This window comes from Lytechinus pictus, chromosome 5, assembly GCF_037042905.1.
Source record: "Lytechinus pictus isolate F3 Inbred chromosome 5, Lp3.0, whole genome shotgun sequence".
NCBI classification, from domain to species: Eukaryota; Metazoa; Echinodermata; class Echinoidea; order Temnopleuroida; family Toxopneustidae; genus Lytechinus; species Lytechinus pictus.
The window spans coordinates 20,720,875-20,739,391 of NC_087249.1; the positions used below are offsets into that span (position 1 = coordinate 20,720,875).

General features: G+C 35.6%; 1 protein-coding gene across 1 annotated transcript; it reads left to right on the forward strand.

The window, feature by feature from the left end:
- Positions 1 to 1,142: 1,142 nt before the first annotated feature.
- LOC129262299 (cotranscriptional regulator ARB2A homolog) lies at positions 1,143 to 17,177 on the forward strand. The gene is made up of 10 exons (XM_064099986.1): positions 1,143 to 1,250; positions 1,888 to 1,999; positions 3,495 to 3,564; positions 4,643 to 4,747; positions 10,478 to 10,644; positions 11,281 to 11,472; positions 12,078 to 12,155; positions 13,036 to 13,155; positions 13,636 to 13,752; positions 14,253 to 17,177. The coding sequence occupies exons 2-10, from the start codon at positions 1,922 to 1,924 to the stop codon at positions 14,670 to 14,672; spliced, it is 1,347 nt and encodes a 448-aa protein (XP_063956056.1). The 5' UTR covers positions 1,143 to 1,250; positions 1,888 to 1,921; the 3' UTR covers positions 14,673 to 17,177.
- Positions 17,178 to 18,517: the final 1,340 nt, after the last annotated feature.

The window sequence follows — 18,517 nt, forward strand, 5'->3', positions numbered from 1 at the left end:
TTGATATTGTGTCCGGGCCTACTATTTTGTGTAGGGGGGACGCGTCCCCCTGCCCCCCCCCCCCCCCCCTGGGATTTCCGCCCGTGAACACAGACAAGACACAAAACAATTAGACAGTACAAAAAAGCAAAACAATACAAAACAAATAAGAAAGAAAAGCAGAAGAAAGGAAGGAAAGAAAGACAGAAAGAGAGAGAGAGAAAAAAAAAAAGAAAGAAAGAAAGAAAGAAAGAAAGAAAGAAAGAAAGAAAGAAAGAAAGAAAGAAAGAAAGAAAGAAAGAAAGAAAGAAAGAAAGAAAGAAAGAAAGAAAGAAAGAAAGAAAGAAAGAAAGAAAGAAAGAAAGAAAGAAAGAAAGAAAGAAAGAAAGAAAGAAAGAAAGAAAGAAAGAAAGAAAGAAAGAAAGAAAGAAAGAAAGAAAGAAAGAAAGAAAGAAAGAAAAGAAAAGAAAGTAACATGCAAAGTAAAGAAAAGAGGACAATTTATAGTGACAGATCAGCCAACCCCGCACGTGTGCAAACCGGGTTAAGCCATCCCTTCCTCATCCTTCTTAATTAATTGCTTGGACAATAAAATACTTTTTCGATTTCTTTTTCAGACATGTATATGACGATTCGAGATTGTAAAAACTGACAGTCCGATGTCGGCAATCTTTTTTATACATGATCTATACAATTGTTTTGAACAGACTGACTCAAACTGGAAAACATTTTTAAAGAAAATAAATTCAATCTTCAAACCATCAACTAAAGTATAAATTTTTAATTCAGACTTTCCATTCCACAGGAACATATGCAAATATTTCATTAATCGTTACTATTTCGTCGTCATTTAGACCAATTGATCTAAAATAAGTATTTGATTTAAGTTCACCATGTTCATTTACAATATGGTGCAATTTGTATGTGTTGTTAAAAAAATATTTTCATGAAAATACGATTTTCTTTCATTTTTAATATACCTGTTATTGAAAAAAAAAATTGATCGATTGATGTTGATGATGGTGGATGTTGATCATGACCGGATCATGATGGTGATGATGATGATGGTGATGAGGGCGGTGGTGGTGGTGATGATGATGCATGATGATGATGGGTGATGATGACGATGACGATGATGATTCAAATATCTTTGACAGATCCGAGACAACCAATGGAGCGCCATCTTCGATCATATGAACGCCAGCTATCTCCGTCTTGTCTGATTCTGCCTTTCTGTTCTGCTTAATCTTTTATTCTAAATCGTGGTAGAGGTAAATTTGCATATTTTCTTTCTTTTTGAAAAGATTTTACCTCTTCTAACGTGCAATTATATTTTATTGTAGAATGATGTATTGGTTACCAGTGTCATTTTTTCCCTTCAGATAGCAGGTACGGTATGCCGCATTGCAGTCCCGTGCACTCTCTTCCATGTCAATGTTTTTTTTTTTTTTTTTTTTTTTTTTGGGGGGGGGGGGGGTGGGTAGACAGGAATTAACGTCGTTTCTGGGGATTTATTTAACAATTTCAGACATTTTATTGTATTCTTATTAGCTCTAATCTTGAAATTAAGCTTCTTTATTTCTTTCTCTCTTTCTTTCTTTCTTTTTGTTTGTTTTTAATGAAAAAATTGTTATTAAATAAATGAATTTCTTTCTAACGTTACTGTTTCTTTATTTTCTCTTCTATTCTCTTTCTTTTCCTTCTTTCTTAAGGCCTATTTCTTTCTTTCATTTACTATTTTATTTAGATCTATTGATACATTTTTTTTCTTTATTTCTTTTCTTTTCGTTCTTTTGTTCCTTCCTTCGATCATTAGGATCCAATTCAAATCAGTCCAAATTTATTCAGAATTCAGTTCTACTTCTGTTCTAGTGTAACATGGATTAATTTTCTGTTATTTTGTTTCAGAGTTTTGGTCATGGTCTTGCTTAACCATTAAGGAATGAATGTTCTTCTTCAGATAACAGTGAAATTCAGGATCCACGATTTGCTGGTTTTATGCATCATTTCTCTGAATGTGGTAAGCCAAACTAAAATTGTTTTTACACACTCATACACTATACCGGTATGGTAGTGGATCGTATTACCGAACACTTTTCATGAATTCAATCATATCAAACACACTATTCTCATAAATTTCACCAAACTTTCACCATGAATACACAATTACCTACAAAATATAAATATGTAAAAATTTGGCCGAAATCGATTTTCCTTTTTACGATTTAACTTCCAATCGGACCCCTCTTCGCATGTGAAATATTTTGGTCACTTGAAAAAGGTATCGTATTACCGAACGTGTGTTTTCTATGGGAAAAGTTGAGAAAACAAAATCACTGATGCGCTATTTTGACCATATTTTATTATTTTTCGAATATTAAAGGAGAATGAAACCTTTGGAACAAGATAGCTTGTGTGAAAACAGAAAAATCAAAGAAACAGATCAACGAAAGTATGAGAAAAATCGAACAAATAATAAGAAAGTAACAAGCATTTAAATATTGCGATCACTAATGCAATGGAGATCCTCACATTGGCAATGCGACAAAGATGTGTGATGTCACTTGTGAACAACTCTCCCCATTACTTAAGTATATATTTCTCTTAAACTGCCTCTTTTATCACATCTATCAGTAGATCATGTTTTCTTTCTATAGGAGAGCATGTAATATAGATTTTTAAAGAATACATCATGGATAAAGAGTTTGTATCACCATAAGAAAAAGCAAAAAGAGACAATTTGGGGGTATTTTGTAGTCCATCAAAGTTGTTCACATGTGACATCACACATCCTTGTCCCGTTGCCAATGGGAGGATCTCCATGTCATTATTGATTGCAATATTCAAATGCTCATAACTTTCTCATTATTTGCCAGATTTTTCTCAAACTTTCTTTGTTCTTATTCTTTGATTTTCTGTTTTGACACAAGCCTACTTGTTCCAAAGGTTTCATTCCCCTTTAAGAGTTTTAAAATGTGTTTTTGACAATTTTTCATCATCTTTCTATTCAAGTTCTCTTTGAAAGGATGTAACAAAATTTTGAGCGTATGAAATTATTTTTTGATGCGTATGATGCGCACGTTCGGTAATACAAGGCCGGTCGGTAATACAATCACTCACTATATTACTTAAGGAGAGTGAGATTTAAAGATTAACCCTTACCACACTTTGTTGCAATTTTGCTCATTAAAAATTGTAATAATTTTTTTCCTGTGCCTTCACATTAGAACATATTATAAATGGCTATAATTTAGGGCTTATGCAATGAACAGTATCAATGGTGCAATATGGATGTAGATACAGAGAAAATACCATGAAAACAATTTCCATTGTCATCCCCCCGCCAAAAAAAAAAATTAATTCAGCGTGTAAAGAGAGAAACAGCTTTCTATCAAAGGGATGATATTTAGCTCTGAAATACATATTTATCTCATTCATAATGAAACTCATTTTCTTGAAAAGAACATTTTTGTTCATGATTTTTGTCTTATTTCATCCTTGTTTAATTCAAACAGATTTGGTCAGTGTATTGTCTCCCAGATTCGCAAGACATCATGAGCACCAGACAAGACCGGGTAGAAAGAGGTAAACAGTGCCACGTGACATGAAGCTTAGCGATTGATCATGGGACTGATTTCTACGATTGATTGCATCAATTATTATGTATGATCAATTATAAAATCAATGCTATGATCAATTGCTAAGCTTCATGTTACAAGGCACTGGTAACATTGTGAGCATGTGGTTTATGAAAATATCCAAGTCAAAATGATTATGATATGGATGGATATATATGAATAACTACAATACAGATTATACTGGATTCTGGACCTTGACCTTTCTTGCTCAGAATCAACCAGATTCGCATCTGATCAACAGCCACAAATTTATCAAAGAGGTATTAGATCTACGTTTGAATATTTGGACAATATTCCAATATATGCTTTCAAGACTGGGATAGAAGTCAAGTACTGTACATGATAGCAATATTCCCCATCCTTGTTGTATATACTGTAACATCTTGGTTTTTGTTTTGTTTATATATCTCTATTTACAGACCTGCCAACCAGTACGTTTTAGCCGTATTTAGTACGTTTTTGCAACCAAAATACGGCAGTATGTTTTTTCTTTGAAAAATACGTTTTTTTTTTAAATAAAACGTAATTTATTGAGAAAAATAATCTCTTTATGTCTCTATTTCATAAAACGTGCACAAATATGGTTATTAGATCAATGTAATTTCAGGTAACTTTTTTTTTTTTCAATCATTTTGTTCAAACCAGGGTGAAGATATACACATGTTTTAATGTTTTTTTTTTCATCTGCAAGAGCAGTGCGCATTTTAACTTGCATGCAGCTTGAGCGCCGCGATGAGCGAGTGCGCCAAGCATTTTATTATGAAATACACTTTGTGGGGGAAAAATACAGTTTTTTTAATCACAGAATACAGTTTTTCATTCCCAGAGGTTGGCAGGTCTGTATTTAGGATCATTTCCAACAAGCCATTCATGTACTTTTTAAGATCCTCCAACTAGAGATATTTATATCGCTATGTTTGTTTGTAAAATAAAATGTATGTATCATTGTTTTTATCTTGAAGTGATAACCAATAAATGAATCGAAATGAAATAGTCAGAAATTTCATTGTGATGATCTTGCACAGGTAACGAAGAAGGGCCAGCAAGAAAGAAGAGTCGTATGGAACAATCATCGTCATCTTACCAGTTTCCAACAACTCTAGAGGACTTCCAGTACCAGTTCAATGATAGTAGGTAGCAGTTTTTCATGAAAATATTGGATTGTATCATCAGTTTTGACCCCAGACTAAAAGGAAAATTGCCACTTTAATAGTCTGCTTCTGCTTCATCTACTTATCCTTCGGTCTTATCTCACATGTTCTGATCCTAGTTCTTTTACAACTAGTTTGTTTACTTACAATTTGGTTTAATTGCCATTTAGCCTATTTATCATTTGGTCAAACACCACTTAGTCTATATGATGAGATGAACTCTTTGGCCCGTATTCTGAAGTCAGGTTTAACTTAGACCACGGTCTACTTCTGTGCTGAAATTATGGGAGCAAAAAATTGAAAAAAAATTGTATATATTGTATATCTGTAATGTTTACTATTTTGTTTCCTGTTGCTTTCATAATGAAAATGAAAATGCTTCAGTTACCATTCCCAGACGATTATGAACAATTTGAGTGTCAAATGAGTTAATAAATTGAATGTGTACTGTTAGGGTTTTTTGTCCCAATTGGCTCTCCATAGTTAAACCACAACTTTAAACCAGGGTTTGATTTAAAGCGAGTTCAGAATGATGGCCTTCATGAATACATTTTTTATTTTTTTAATAAGTAGTCGAAGTGGAAACCACACCATCTGGGTATTAGACTAAGTGGATATTAGACTAAATAGTAAGTAGACCAAATGTTTTTTTTTAGTGGTATTAGACTTTGCAGAGGTGTAGACCAACTGGGAATTTAAACTGACTCAAACAAAAAATTTAGTTCTCACTTATTGTTGATGTTTTAACATTCCTGCGAAAATATGTTCCAAATAATTTTTTTGAAATTTATTTTATACCTCATTGATTTTTTAAATAAATTATTTAAAAAAATTGTGTGGAAGAATATTATTATCATGTTGTTCCTTCCAAAATAATGACTGAGAATTCAGGAGCCAAAGATGAAATCATATCTGGTTGGCATATGCCTGGTGATAAGAAAAATCACTTCCTGATTCTTGTCTTGTAGTAATTTTGGCATGCAGCTTTTTAATATCCTGTTTCATGTGTAATTCTATCAAAAATCCCCTACCAGCATTGATATCAGGTATTTTACTTACACCTTGAGATATACACTATCACTTTATGCTTATTAACAAATACTGGTAAGTTTGCGTAAGTGGAATCTTAGTGCCACAGAAATCTTTTTGACTTATTAGAAATTTGACTTAACTATAACACACCAATATGCATAATCTTGTCTAAACATTGCTTTGACTTGGAGGATTACTAGAATGTTGACTTAAATACAAGTGTACCCGTAGTGCAAACCACTGTACATGTAGTGGTTAGTAATACTCATCAAAGTGTACTACATCAACAATGGTTTTTTTACTCTGAATAAAAATCATTAAATAGCACCACATTGTGAAAAAGTGCATGTATGAGAGTTTTCAATATATTTCTCTATCATTTAAAACATTTTATTATTGTTTTCAGCTGTCTTTTTCCTCCAATTGTTCATGTTTATTGCGAGGTTTTTACACAAAGTACGCTAGGCCAACTGACATGAGTTTTTAAAGATGGATTAATTGATACAATTTGTGCATTGTACAAGACTTGCAGTCAAAATCAAATCAAGTGTCAGTTCCTAAGTCTAATGCAGTTTAGGCATAGCAATTGGTTATAACTCTATCCTCTTCCAATACCGAAAAAGATACAAGTTATGAAATTGCTTGTGAACTAAACTTCCTCATGTTGCTATTTGTCTGAATACACAAGTTGTTTGTACACAGAGAAAATAATGTAGGAAATGAAATAGAACATTCCTGTTTTTATTAAACAGAGCTTACATTAATGCAAGGCCATTGACGCCATGGCCTTGAATGCCTTATTAATCGGCCTCATTTGCCCATTATATGCTATTCACTCTGCATTTCCCCATACTATCCTTAACCCTGGACTATCCTTAACCCCTCACTATTTGCTTAGCCGGGGTTAAAGCCTTAACCCCGGACTATCGCACAGCTCATGAATATTGATGATTTTGCCAACAGAGCCTGATCAACGTGCAATTTTGACTTCTGTGATTGGCTAATGCTTAGCCCCACATTTCCTTAACTCGGTTTTGTTTCACACTGCATCTCTTAGCACCCAATCGTGGTGCTAGCACCGCAGTAATTAAGCCGGCTAACCCTGGCTTTTTGCAGGGCCAGATATTACCGTACTACTTACCGTGCTAGCCCACTTTGGTAAGAGGTAGTGTGAAACCGAAGTGGGCTAAGCTTAACCCCGGGAAATTGGTGGGGCTAAGACCTTCCTTAGCCCAACCAATTTTGGGGGTTTAAGAAAAATATGTGCAGTATGAAAAGCATATCATTGTTTTTTCCACCTACATGTAATAATGTTCCCTTTTTTGCAGCAATATATACAGTTGGTGAAACTAAATTCCACCACAATATGCACTCCCTTCATGCCAAGTGTTGAATGCAGAAAACATCACTGCAATATCCGGCGAGCCCATCGAAACAAACTTTATCAAATGTATTATTTCATCACCTAACTTGACAATATATCTAAAACATGGCACAACCACAAGTTGAACACTTTCACTATTTTCATTTTCTAATGAGGATCACTTACTTTTGGGCACCACTGTAAATGTGTGCTGTAGAAAAGTGACCTTTTCCTTGAAAAATGAAATTTGAGGCTTTATAGATGCCAACAGTTGGCCACTTCATGATACTACAGTGAGTGGGCAGTGTTTTTATAAGAATCTGCTTGATATCAATTTCAAATGGATTATGATAGTGTTTGCAGATGGTATTTTATCTACAAATATTTTCCTGGTTGTTCAGTTATAGGAAGGAAATGGCTATTTTTTTTATTTTTGATGCAACAGGATGCAGGAAAGGATATACATGTAATCTTGAGATTGTAATTATAATTTTTTTCTCCCCTGCATATTAGCAGAGCGAGACTATAGGCGCCGCTTTTCCAGTGGCGGCGTCGCCGTCGTCAACATCAAATCTTAACCTAAGGTTAAGTTTTTGAAATGACATCATAACTTAGAAAGTATATGGACCTAGTTCATGAAACTGGACATAAGGGTAATCAAGTATTACTGAACATCCTGCCTTGGTTTCAGGTCACATGACCAAGGTCAAAGGTCATTTAGGGTCAATGAACTTATTTAGACCATGTTAGGGGAATCAATATCGAGTAATCACATTTCCTGCTGGTTTGTAATATCTGTTACAAAAATGTTAAAGTTTTTGTTCATCTTGCTCTTGTTTCTTTATTCATGCATCAATTATGTTCACACTTGGTACATGCGATCCTTGGGTAAAACCACATGTGTGTTCATTAGGATGATAAGGTCAAATGTCATCTAGGGGTCAAAGATCATATTGCATATTTTATTGATCGCCAAATCAGGCAAGACTTGTGGTTCATGAACCACCTTGTTTTCATAGCTTTGTTTTTGCTTCAGAGTTAGTTTAATGTGCTAGGAGAGAGTATGTGAGGTTTTAACCTTTAAGTATTTGACATGAGATTCCCGCCAAATTTGAGATTTTTGACATCAAGGCTATGTGAGAAAGAGTTAGGTGCCTATCAATTTAATAGGAAATTTATCATAAGTCTAAATGCAGACTTGTGATTGGGTTGAATATCAGGTCTTGCTGCAGTGGGTCCCTAGTCATGTGAAAACTGCATCATTTTCATGACTCTTTTATTTTCATGAATTTTTTTGTGCAAGTGGTAGAGTGAATGGGAATAGGATACACAACAACGTACCCTCACTATTAACTTAAAACTGCCAAATCATCATCATCATCTTTTATTTCAGTCAGCAATTTCCCTCTTATGAAAGGTTACTGACTCCTGTGCTATGATGGCACTCCCTCCCCCCCCCCCCCCCACTCTTGTCTTGAGCATCCACCTCATTCAGACCAACCTTACTTCTTTCCTTCTTCACTCTGTAATATTTGGTCTTCCCTTTCCTCTAATATGCTATCCACTTCCATATTCCATGCTCATTTCACTGGTTCATCATCTTCCCTCCTCAACCCATGCCCCCTCTATCTCAAACCTCTTCTCAATACCACTGTAACTCCTATTTCTTCACATTCCATGTACCTGAGCCATATACCGTTTTTGTTTTGAAAAACAGTTTCTGCCAAGCCCAAACTTTCCATTATTAAAGCTTACTTGTGTTCTTTTTTGTTGTTGTTGTTCATATCATGAGTCTTTCTGTACTCCTTAAGGTGGCTTAGTTGTTTTCTTCACATTCCTGGTTTCTGAGACATTTACCATTGATGTTCAGAAAAAAGGCTTCATAAATCATGCCATTTTTGTCTCGCCTGCATAGCAGAGCGAGACTATAGGCGCGGCTTTTCCGTCGGCAGCGGTGACGGCGGCGGCGTTGTCAACATTGAAATCTTAACCAAGGTTAAGTTTTTGAAATAGATAATATCATAACTTTGAAAGTGTATGGACCTAGGTCATGAAACTTGGACCTAAGAGTAATCAAGTATTACTGAAAATCCTGCCTGAGTTTTAGGTCACATGACCAAGGTAAAAGGTCATTTAGGGTCAATGAACTTAGACCATGTTGGGGGAATCAATATCGAAATCTTAACCAAGGTTCAGTTTTTGAAATGTTATCGTAACTTTGAAGGTGTATGGACCTAATTCATAAAACTTATACATAAGAGTAATAGTGTATCACTGAAGATCCTGCCTGAGTTTCAGGTCACATGATTAAGGTCAAAGGTCACTTAGGGTCAATGAACTTTGGCCATGTTGGGGTTATTTGAGGAATTGTCATCATAACATTAAAAGTTTATGGATCTAGTTCATGAAACTTGGACATAAGAGCAACCACGTATCTCTGGGCGTTGTGGCGTGCGCCTGTAATCCAAGCTATGCGGGGAAGTTACAAATTGATGCAGAGGTTCGAGCCCTGGTCACGTCTTTCGGATGGTGACGTTAAAGGTCGGTCCCAGACGTAAATAATCATATCTGATTGATGCACGTCTGACAAAACTCAAATACACACACACACACACACACTCTGAATATCATGTGCGAGTTTCAGGTCACATGACCACGGTCAAAGGTCACTCTAGGTTCAAACAAACTTTGGCCATGTTGGGGGTATTTGAGGGATTGTCATCATAACTTTGAAGTTTTATGGACCTCTTCCATGAAACTTGGACATAAGAGCAATCAAGTATCCTTGAACATCCTGTGTGAGTTTCAGGTCACATAACCAAGGTCAAATGTCATTTAGGGTCAACAAACTTTGGTAATGTTGGGGGTATTTGTGGAATTGTCATCATTTAAAAAGTTTATGGATCTAGTTCATGAAAATTGGACATAAGAGCAGCAATGTATTTCTGAATACCCTGTGCTCATTTCAGGAACATGGCCAAGGTCAAAGGTCATTCATTGGAGTATGTGTTGAATCGGCATAACAAAAAAAGTTTATGGATCCACTGTAGCTCATGAAACATTGACATTAGGGTAATCAAGTATGAATGATTGTTTTGCACTTGTCTTAGTCACATGATCATGGTCAAAGGTCATTTTGGGTCAATGTACATAATATTTTATTGTCACATTAGTGTTTACTTCTGTGAATAATTATTCATTAGCTGTTTTCAAAGGCAGCACTGCTGATATATCGAATTGCGTAATGCAGGCTAGACTGCCAGAGGCGTTCCACTTGTTATTCTTATCATTTTTTTAAATAATTTTTTTTCCAGAGGGCCAGCTACGACACTCTGTCACAGGAAAGCCATATGAGTTTGAATTCAAGAAAGGTGATCCCACATACAACCAGAGGAGGTATGAGGCCCTCGGTAAAATCATCACACAACACATCTATAAACTCCTGGAGACAGAGACTAAGCTAGAAAGAATATACATCCCAGTGAGTGTTAAGTATAAAGCCTGTCTTTGGCTTTTAATAGTTAATCCCCTAAATGCCAGATTTAATTTGTACAGTGCTCGAAAACTGTTATGATTTGACGTAGATGCAGTGAAAATTATACAGGATAAATTTTGTGGTATGATGCTTTATTATAATTCACTTTATCGACCTTTATGTTGATACATCCATTCATTTATTTTTTTATGAATAAATGGCCTTTCAGTTGTGCATTACCCCTGTTTACTGTTTCTGTTGCACCTTATAACCAAAATTATTATTATTTTTTCATCCTTTTTTTTGCTGAGGTTAAGCGTTAACCTTATAGCCCCTCCTTGATATTATTTGCAATATATCTGCAACGTGAAAAGCTCACACCATAGTGTTTTTTATGATGTTTTTTTTTAAGTTTTCAGCAACTTTTGAGACCAATTTGCCATGCCTGTGTGTGTGGTGGTAAAGTTGTGCAATATTTTGTAAGTGAATGTCAAACCCCAAATTGATTAAAAGTTTGACTTACAGTGCTGACTAGAATAACAGTATCTTGCGGCTATTAGAGTTAATTAGGCCATGTTTTGTTGAACAGAGGTAGCTCCAGTACTAGCCATAATTTACTCTTTCTTTCTTTCTCTCACTCAGACAGACCATCAAGATAATGAGCCTAGAAGCTTTGTGTTTGTCAGTAAGAATGCGTTAACCACCAGAGGCAAATTGCTGGTTCTAATCAATGGTTCCGGTGCTGTCAGAGCAGGCCAATGGGCTAGAAAGCTGATCATCAATGATTGCCTTGATAGCGGCACTCAGCTCCCCTATATCAAGAAAGCATTGGAGGTATTTCACTTGTATTAAATTCATGTTTGTCTGGCATTCATAGCAGAAGTGATACAAAGGTTCCACTTTTCTTTGACGGCGGCGGCAATGACCGCATCGTCAAAATAAAAAATCTTAAGATCTCAAGAAAGTTATTATTCAGATAATGACTGCAGGTTACCATCATCATCGGGGGGGGGGGGGGAGGTCAAGTTTGTCATAACAGAAGTTGTCATGTACTGTATGATGCCATGCATTCCTTTATAATAAGATAATGAATGTATTGAGTATTTTTCATCCAAAATACATATATCATTGCATATCTTTGATGTAACAATGTTGCTGAAAGGACATGATGAAATGTATTGTTTTTTTTAATCATTATGTTCAGGTTTAATGAATAAGATCAAAACAACAACATTGTTTTGTAGTGATGAAGAAGCATTGACCTAACATGATTTAATGACATCACGCTCTCATTGAAACCAAAGCAGATTTGAATCAGTTTTCATGTACAGTATTCTAATACATAGGATAGGTAAAAAAAAACATAAACAGAATTCACTTTTGCAGTGTTTACTTTGAAATCTGGCAGTTAATATATGTGATATTATTATTCTTCATAGGAGGGGTATGAGGTCCTAGTCATGAATACCAATGAAAACAGAGGCCCAGATTCAAGTGGGAGAAGTGTGCCAATTAGGGTAAGTTTAAACAATCAGGCCTGGTAATTGCCAAAGCCTAATCTTGATTTAGAGATTACTTTTAACTTGGCCTAAATCATTACATTTTTATTTAAAAAACATTTAACAATTTTTAAAGTAGATATTAGACTACAACAGTACGTCAATGTGTACATGTGGGAGTGAGTGCAGATCTAGTTGGATTAGACACAGTAGTTTCTGAGAGGCTGACTATTGTTTAAACACATCATAGCCCCTGAAATGATATTGTGTTCAACCTGGCTAGATACGCTATTGTGTGGGACTTGAATGGATGGGACAGGATAAAAATCTTGTCATTCTTACACGCATAAAGACACATTTTATGCTTCTGGGGGTCTTTTTCTTGACTTGAAAAAAGGGAGGATCATATCAGCTTTAGAATGGAGTCGTAGGGCATTATGGGTTAATAGCAAAATGTCACTGAATTACCCAAATGGTTGCCATAATTATCAAAATGGTTATAATTTTAGCGGCAGCTTTAACAGCATTATTACATTTTGACCCAGCCTTAATTTGCAAGATATTTGGACCCAAACTACACTTGCAATTGATCACCCTCCAATAATCTATGTTCTGTCAATGTCCCAATGTCGATTGCATTCCTTCTTGTTTACAAACTCCTGCTTTGAGATCTACTAATGAGTTGAATATTCCTTGTAGATGTCCTCACCTTCTGTAATCAACAAACTTTTGTTTTTGCTTTTTCTTGTTGTAAATTGCACATTTAGCTTGTGCTAACTTCAAGCAAGTTTAACCCATGTAACAAACAACCTGTCAATGAAAGATGCCCTGATGGGATCATTCCTTTGTTCTTGCTATGTATAATCTTTCAATTGTATTTCTTCTCATTCTCTTATAGAAAAGTTCTAGTCCATATGAGCATGGCGTCTATGTGTGGGATAAGTTTATTGCCAGTCGACCTGTGAGACACGTTGCTATAGTTGCTCACAGCATGGGCGGCAGTGTCACAGAACATATAGTAAGTGAAACAGTTGAAAACTTGATAACTACTCGATTATAAATGTTCTTGCTCAAACCAGCCATTCTTTGAAACCATTGACCCCTTTTAACGTCTTTTCTGGATTTATTATCTAAGAGAAATAACAGACCTATTATTCATCATTCTTAGGAGGGGGGCGGGTAATAAAAGCTGCTTTACATAAACTTTACATAAATTTTATGAAAATTACTTTAAATCAGTACAAAAAAGTTGTGCTTTGTCTGAAAACACAGTTTGTATTGGATCTACATATGAAATGACATTGTAAAAACCTTTTGGCTTACTTGTATGCCCTGTACTTTCATGAATCTTAACCAACCTCTGACCAGGACATCATACATTTTTATCCTCAAAAGATGATCAAAATTCAAAAGAAAAATGTCACATGAATAAAAGTCAGTGTTAGATATGCAATATTAATTATTGAATTGTCCACACTTGTGTTTTTCCTCACACTAGGCCAGTAAAAGAGAGCAATCCTTCTTGAAGAAAGTATTTGCTGTTGCTTTCACCGACTCCGTCCACTCCATGGCAACACTGGGAATTTCACATAACATCAAGAAATTTTTTGCAAAGGTAATTTGTTTAAATACTTGAGCATATGTGCAATTTCAGTTTGATTTTGTTAGACTTGGATAAGATTTTAATTTCTCATTGTACAAAGGTTGATGGGAAAGGTCACCGGGGTATTGTTTAGGGGGTTAGGGAACTGCTTTAGATTTTCAAGGAATTCAATTCTGATTTGGGGCTCTTATTTTCTAACGAGGAGATTGAGGGATCATTCCATTGAAATAAGTTTTTGAATTTGTCCCCTTAGAAAAATGTTTTAAGCTACTGAAATCCATGTATCTTATTGGCTTCTGAGAGCAATTTATTCAGTGGAAATAACTCACACAATGTCTTTCATGTATGAGATGCCCCCATGAATTATGTAAAAGCAATTATTACGGCTACATGTATTTTCAAAGAGCGCTTCCCTTTGGTTAAGTGAAATTTCTTATAGTACCCAAAGGAGGGATTCCCTTTTGCCAGGACTTTACTGTATGATGATCTCCTTCTTTTTTCTTTTTCTTCAGCACACTGTTAACTGGGTTTCCTCTGTGCAGCCACTGGACACACCCAGACCATCCAAGAGACCTCTGGATAGCAAACAGGTCTCTGCTGGCACCCAGGTCCATGCTGAAACATCCTGGACCAGTTTCAAGTCAGTCTTCAAGTTCCTCAAGAGAAAAGAGACCGAACTGATGACCAAGGAGCGGGGTCAGACTGGACATAACCCAGGCGTGAGCATCGCACACGACGAGGACCTGGACGATGACGATGATGACAGTACTCTAGAACTGAGAAAGGAATCCTCGGATGACGAAAGTCAGGATAAAGAGATTGGTCAGGGGGATCAACCCAAGGGAAGGTCGGGTGCTGGTATTGATATTTCATCATCGGACGAAGACACGGAAGCTAGTTTTGATTTCCAGCGGTACAGCGAGGAATTATGATGATAGTTTGGCAGCTTCATCTACTGGTATAACAACTCTTTATCCAGTCAGTGAGCTGTGCGTTGTGGCATGTGCCTGTCCGACCGATGTGGGCAGAAGTTTTGGATTGATGCAGAGGTTTCGGGTTTGAGCCTAGGTCATGATGGTGACGTTAGAGGTCGGTCAGATAAAACAGACTTAGGACTTGACTGTCCGGATTGTGGACAGTCAAACTTCGATTCTCCACTGCTCATGTACTCATCGCTGATCATCTTCTTATCACTACTAAGACTTTAGGCTGACTCAACTCATCTTCTACTCACCATTACCACCAGGACTTCTCTTCTCATCTCAGCTCATCTACACTTCTACTTCATGTCATTGATCTTGTCTGGTTTACAGTCCTTTTAAGGACTATACCTCATGTATATATCATGAAAGATATCTCTCACTCTCATCTTTCTCTTTCTTGCCTTTCAATTTTCATATCTCTCACGCTGACATCTAAAAAACAGTCCATTTCATGATGAATCGGGCGCATAGCAAGGGAACCAATCACCTCCCATCCCACACTACGTCCCCAAAGAGGAAGAAAAAAGGGGGAGGAGGAGAAAAAGATAAAGCAAAGGGAAGAAGGAGGGTAGCTTTGAGGGTTTCCTTTTTATTCAAGGAATGTAAACCTAAATGAGACTATTCTCTCAGTTATTTCATACTTCAATAATTTTAAGTATGAATTTCAGTAATTTCATACTTATACTCAGTATTTTCATACTTTCAAATTTTAGTAATTTCATATTTTCAAATTTCAGTATTTTCATATTTTTTGTTGCCGTTTTGTAGCCCTTTTGAAAAAAAGGCAATTTTTGTTCATCTAGTTTTCTCTACAGGTACAAAAATGATGACAAAACATCAAAGATGTTAAATTTTGAACAGCTTTGCCCACCCTGTTTTCCCTGCCTGGGCTTTAGGACTGCCAGCAAGTATTAAAAAAATCTGCAATAAGCCATGGAATTAGAGCGGAAATAGATTGGAATATAAAAATATGATCTTTTTACTTTAAAATTGATAGCACAAATTCCCCCATTTCAGATCGGAGTGGGTAAAACTCTATCATATCTGCCGCCAGTCCCAATATTAAAGCTAATTTTACATGTTACAGTACTTTTCAGCTCATTACTAGACAAGCAAGCAGGTTACTCTTAAAAAAGAGGCAGAGGAGTTTTTCTTCTGTACAGGCTGAATGGTGTTTCTGAAATAAATAGTTGATCATCTTAATTTGATACATTTTCATTATCCATAAAGCCAGGTATGGAAATTCTAAGAATCTAATTCAATAAGCCAGTTCGTAGTTCCTTTCTACGCATGATCAAAAGATTCTACGCATGATCAGAGGAAGGTCATTTGATCTAAAGTGACATGGTGGTTTAAAATCTAATGAGATAACCACCAACTTTGATGTCTTTATTATTCATATATTCTTTTGAATTGTGGTTTTCATTTACATCCACAAAAAACAACAATGCGTCCACGAACGACTGGTATTGCACAGTTTGCAAAGTACATTGTGCAACATGCTATGATATGCATCCAAAGTAGGAATGCAACAAATACCTTCATAAAGTGTTCATTGGTGTGCTATTCTAGTCACCTGGTCTATTCAATTTCTTCATCCTGCTATGTAAGGCAAGCTTACGTTATATCTTGCTTTGAAATCTGCCTATCTTAATGAAAGAAATGAAAGGTCATTTGACCAAAATTGTCCATGAAGTAACTACGAACTGGTCTATATATCAGTTACAAATTGGTTACCGAGAAAGTAAAAGTACAGACCTTTTCTAGTGAATTAACTTTGATGGAAATAGATTTGTGAAGCAATCAACATGTGCAATCTTGTATTTTAACTGTTTGATTCAAGTAGAGCATTTGAATCATTGTTGTGTTTGTAACTCATAGTTTTAACTATTATATAATATTTGATATACATTTCCCATTTTATATAATTTTAAAGGTAGATTGTGACCTTGTACTATCGAAATTGTTATCGCAAGTCTACTTAAGAGAGTTACCCTCCCCATACCCCGTTGTGACTCCTTCATTTAAAATGTCACACAGTCTTTTTTTTTTCTAACTACTATATCTGAATTTAAATTGTTTTATGCATTTTTTCTGTATGTTATATATTTTTTATGTCAACAGGACTATGTTGATAAACATTGTATATGTTTATCCTGTATAAAGATATTTTAATAAATCATAGATAAATAAATAAATGAATCAATCAAGAAATATGGTCCTTTTCCCCTCTGATTTATGTGAGAAAATTCTTAATGACAAAGAAAAGTCAGATTCACACTGGTCAGTTTCCCCAGGATGCCTGTCGTGTTTGTATTCGAGTATATGTAGCATTATACCATTCCAAATTACCATTTAAATCCTTCTTTCATTTTCAATAGAAATGTGTTTTCAGATTTACATAAATTTGTACAGAATGTTTTGAATGAGTGAATAAATACATTTTTAATGAAATGTGGTCTGCTTGTTCTTTCTCCATGCTTTGTGTACAGGTAAGAGAAAAATGATTCTCATTGATATCACAGGGGGAAAAAAATCTACTGGATATTGATGTGCACTGTGCAGGTACTCACTATAAATGTTCTTGTAATGTATTTTTTAAATTTTTTTTGTTACCTTTATAACTTTTTCCTAGTGTTATGCATTGGATTTGTATATACATGACGTCATGTTTTTTTGCGATTTTGGGTCCGACATGCACTTGCATAATATTGCATAATTTTGAAACTGCATACCCGTGCATCATAGATTTGGTCTCAAAGGGCTGCGCAAGACTTGAAAGAGAAAAGTCCAGAAACAATGCGATGTGACCCTTTCACGTTACGGATTTATTGTCCAAAATCTTGAAGTGGGGCGATTATGGACTGATATAGATAGTTAAGACCAGTTTTAGAATAATGTGGTGCTCTCAATTACAAATCACAGCGTTACTGACTTGCTGGCTTTCCATAGTTGTGATTCAATGATAATCTCATCAAACGAGGGCACAGGAAAAATGCTATATCAGGAAAACGGTATATCAGGGAAGAATTTCCCTGGGGAAATTGGCAGACTCCAAAGAGACCGTTATTTTTGCCAGTCCCCCAAAAACCAGTTTATCAGGGAAGAATTTTCCTGGGGAAATTGGCAGACTCCAAAGAGACCGTTATTTTTGCCAGCCCCCCAAAAACCGGTATTTCAGGGAAGAATTTCATGAAGCGTCTTATCAGTGATATTCACTTGTACAAATTGGCTATTTGGCTTTCAACCAATCGATTGCAAGGATTTTGGTTCATTATATCAGTTGTGAAGGAAGAACATAGTAAAAGTAACTGATGGATGAATTCGTGAAATACCTGTCCCTCTTATTCAGAGCCCACAATGAAATTGGGGAAAAATACTATCAAAATCAAAGACACACAAGATCTTCAAATGTTACAGTATTTCTTATTTATTTAATAAATACAAATATACGCTTGATTGACACCGCAATTACAAAGGACAGTCCCTTGATCATTACTCGAGGATAAGGGCCTTTACATCTATGCTCACAGTAGAAAATGATTACAGAAATTCACATTATTCATTAAAAAGATAAAAAAAAGGACTGCATTATTGGCTGTCATGCATGAGGTATTTACACGTTACATTGATTCTCATTTAAAAATGGGTTTAGAATTTCTTATATACACAATCTGCGCTCTGTATTAATACGAAAAGATAATATCAATATGTACGATTGATTGTAACTTTATGTACATATTTTGCCAGAGACCTGGGGCCAGTTTCATAAAGGACTTGCAACTGTTGTAACT

What these genes read in the sequence shown, in the direction of transcription:
- LOC129262299 (XM_064099986.1), top strand. Translation starts at nt 1,922, where the DNA reads ATGAATGTTCTTCTTCAGATAACAGTGAAATTCAGGATCCACGATTTG. An exon ending in ACAAGACCGGGTAGAAAGAG is followed by an intron (nt 3,565 to 4,642) that starts GTAAACAGTGCC and finishes GATCTTGCACAG; the next exon opens with GTAACGAAGAAGGGCCAGCA. An exon ending in GCAGTGTCACAGAACATATA is followed by an intron (nt 13,156 to 13,635) that starts GTAAGTGAAACA and finishes TCCTCACACTAG; the next exon opens with GCCAGTAAAAGAGAGCAATC.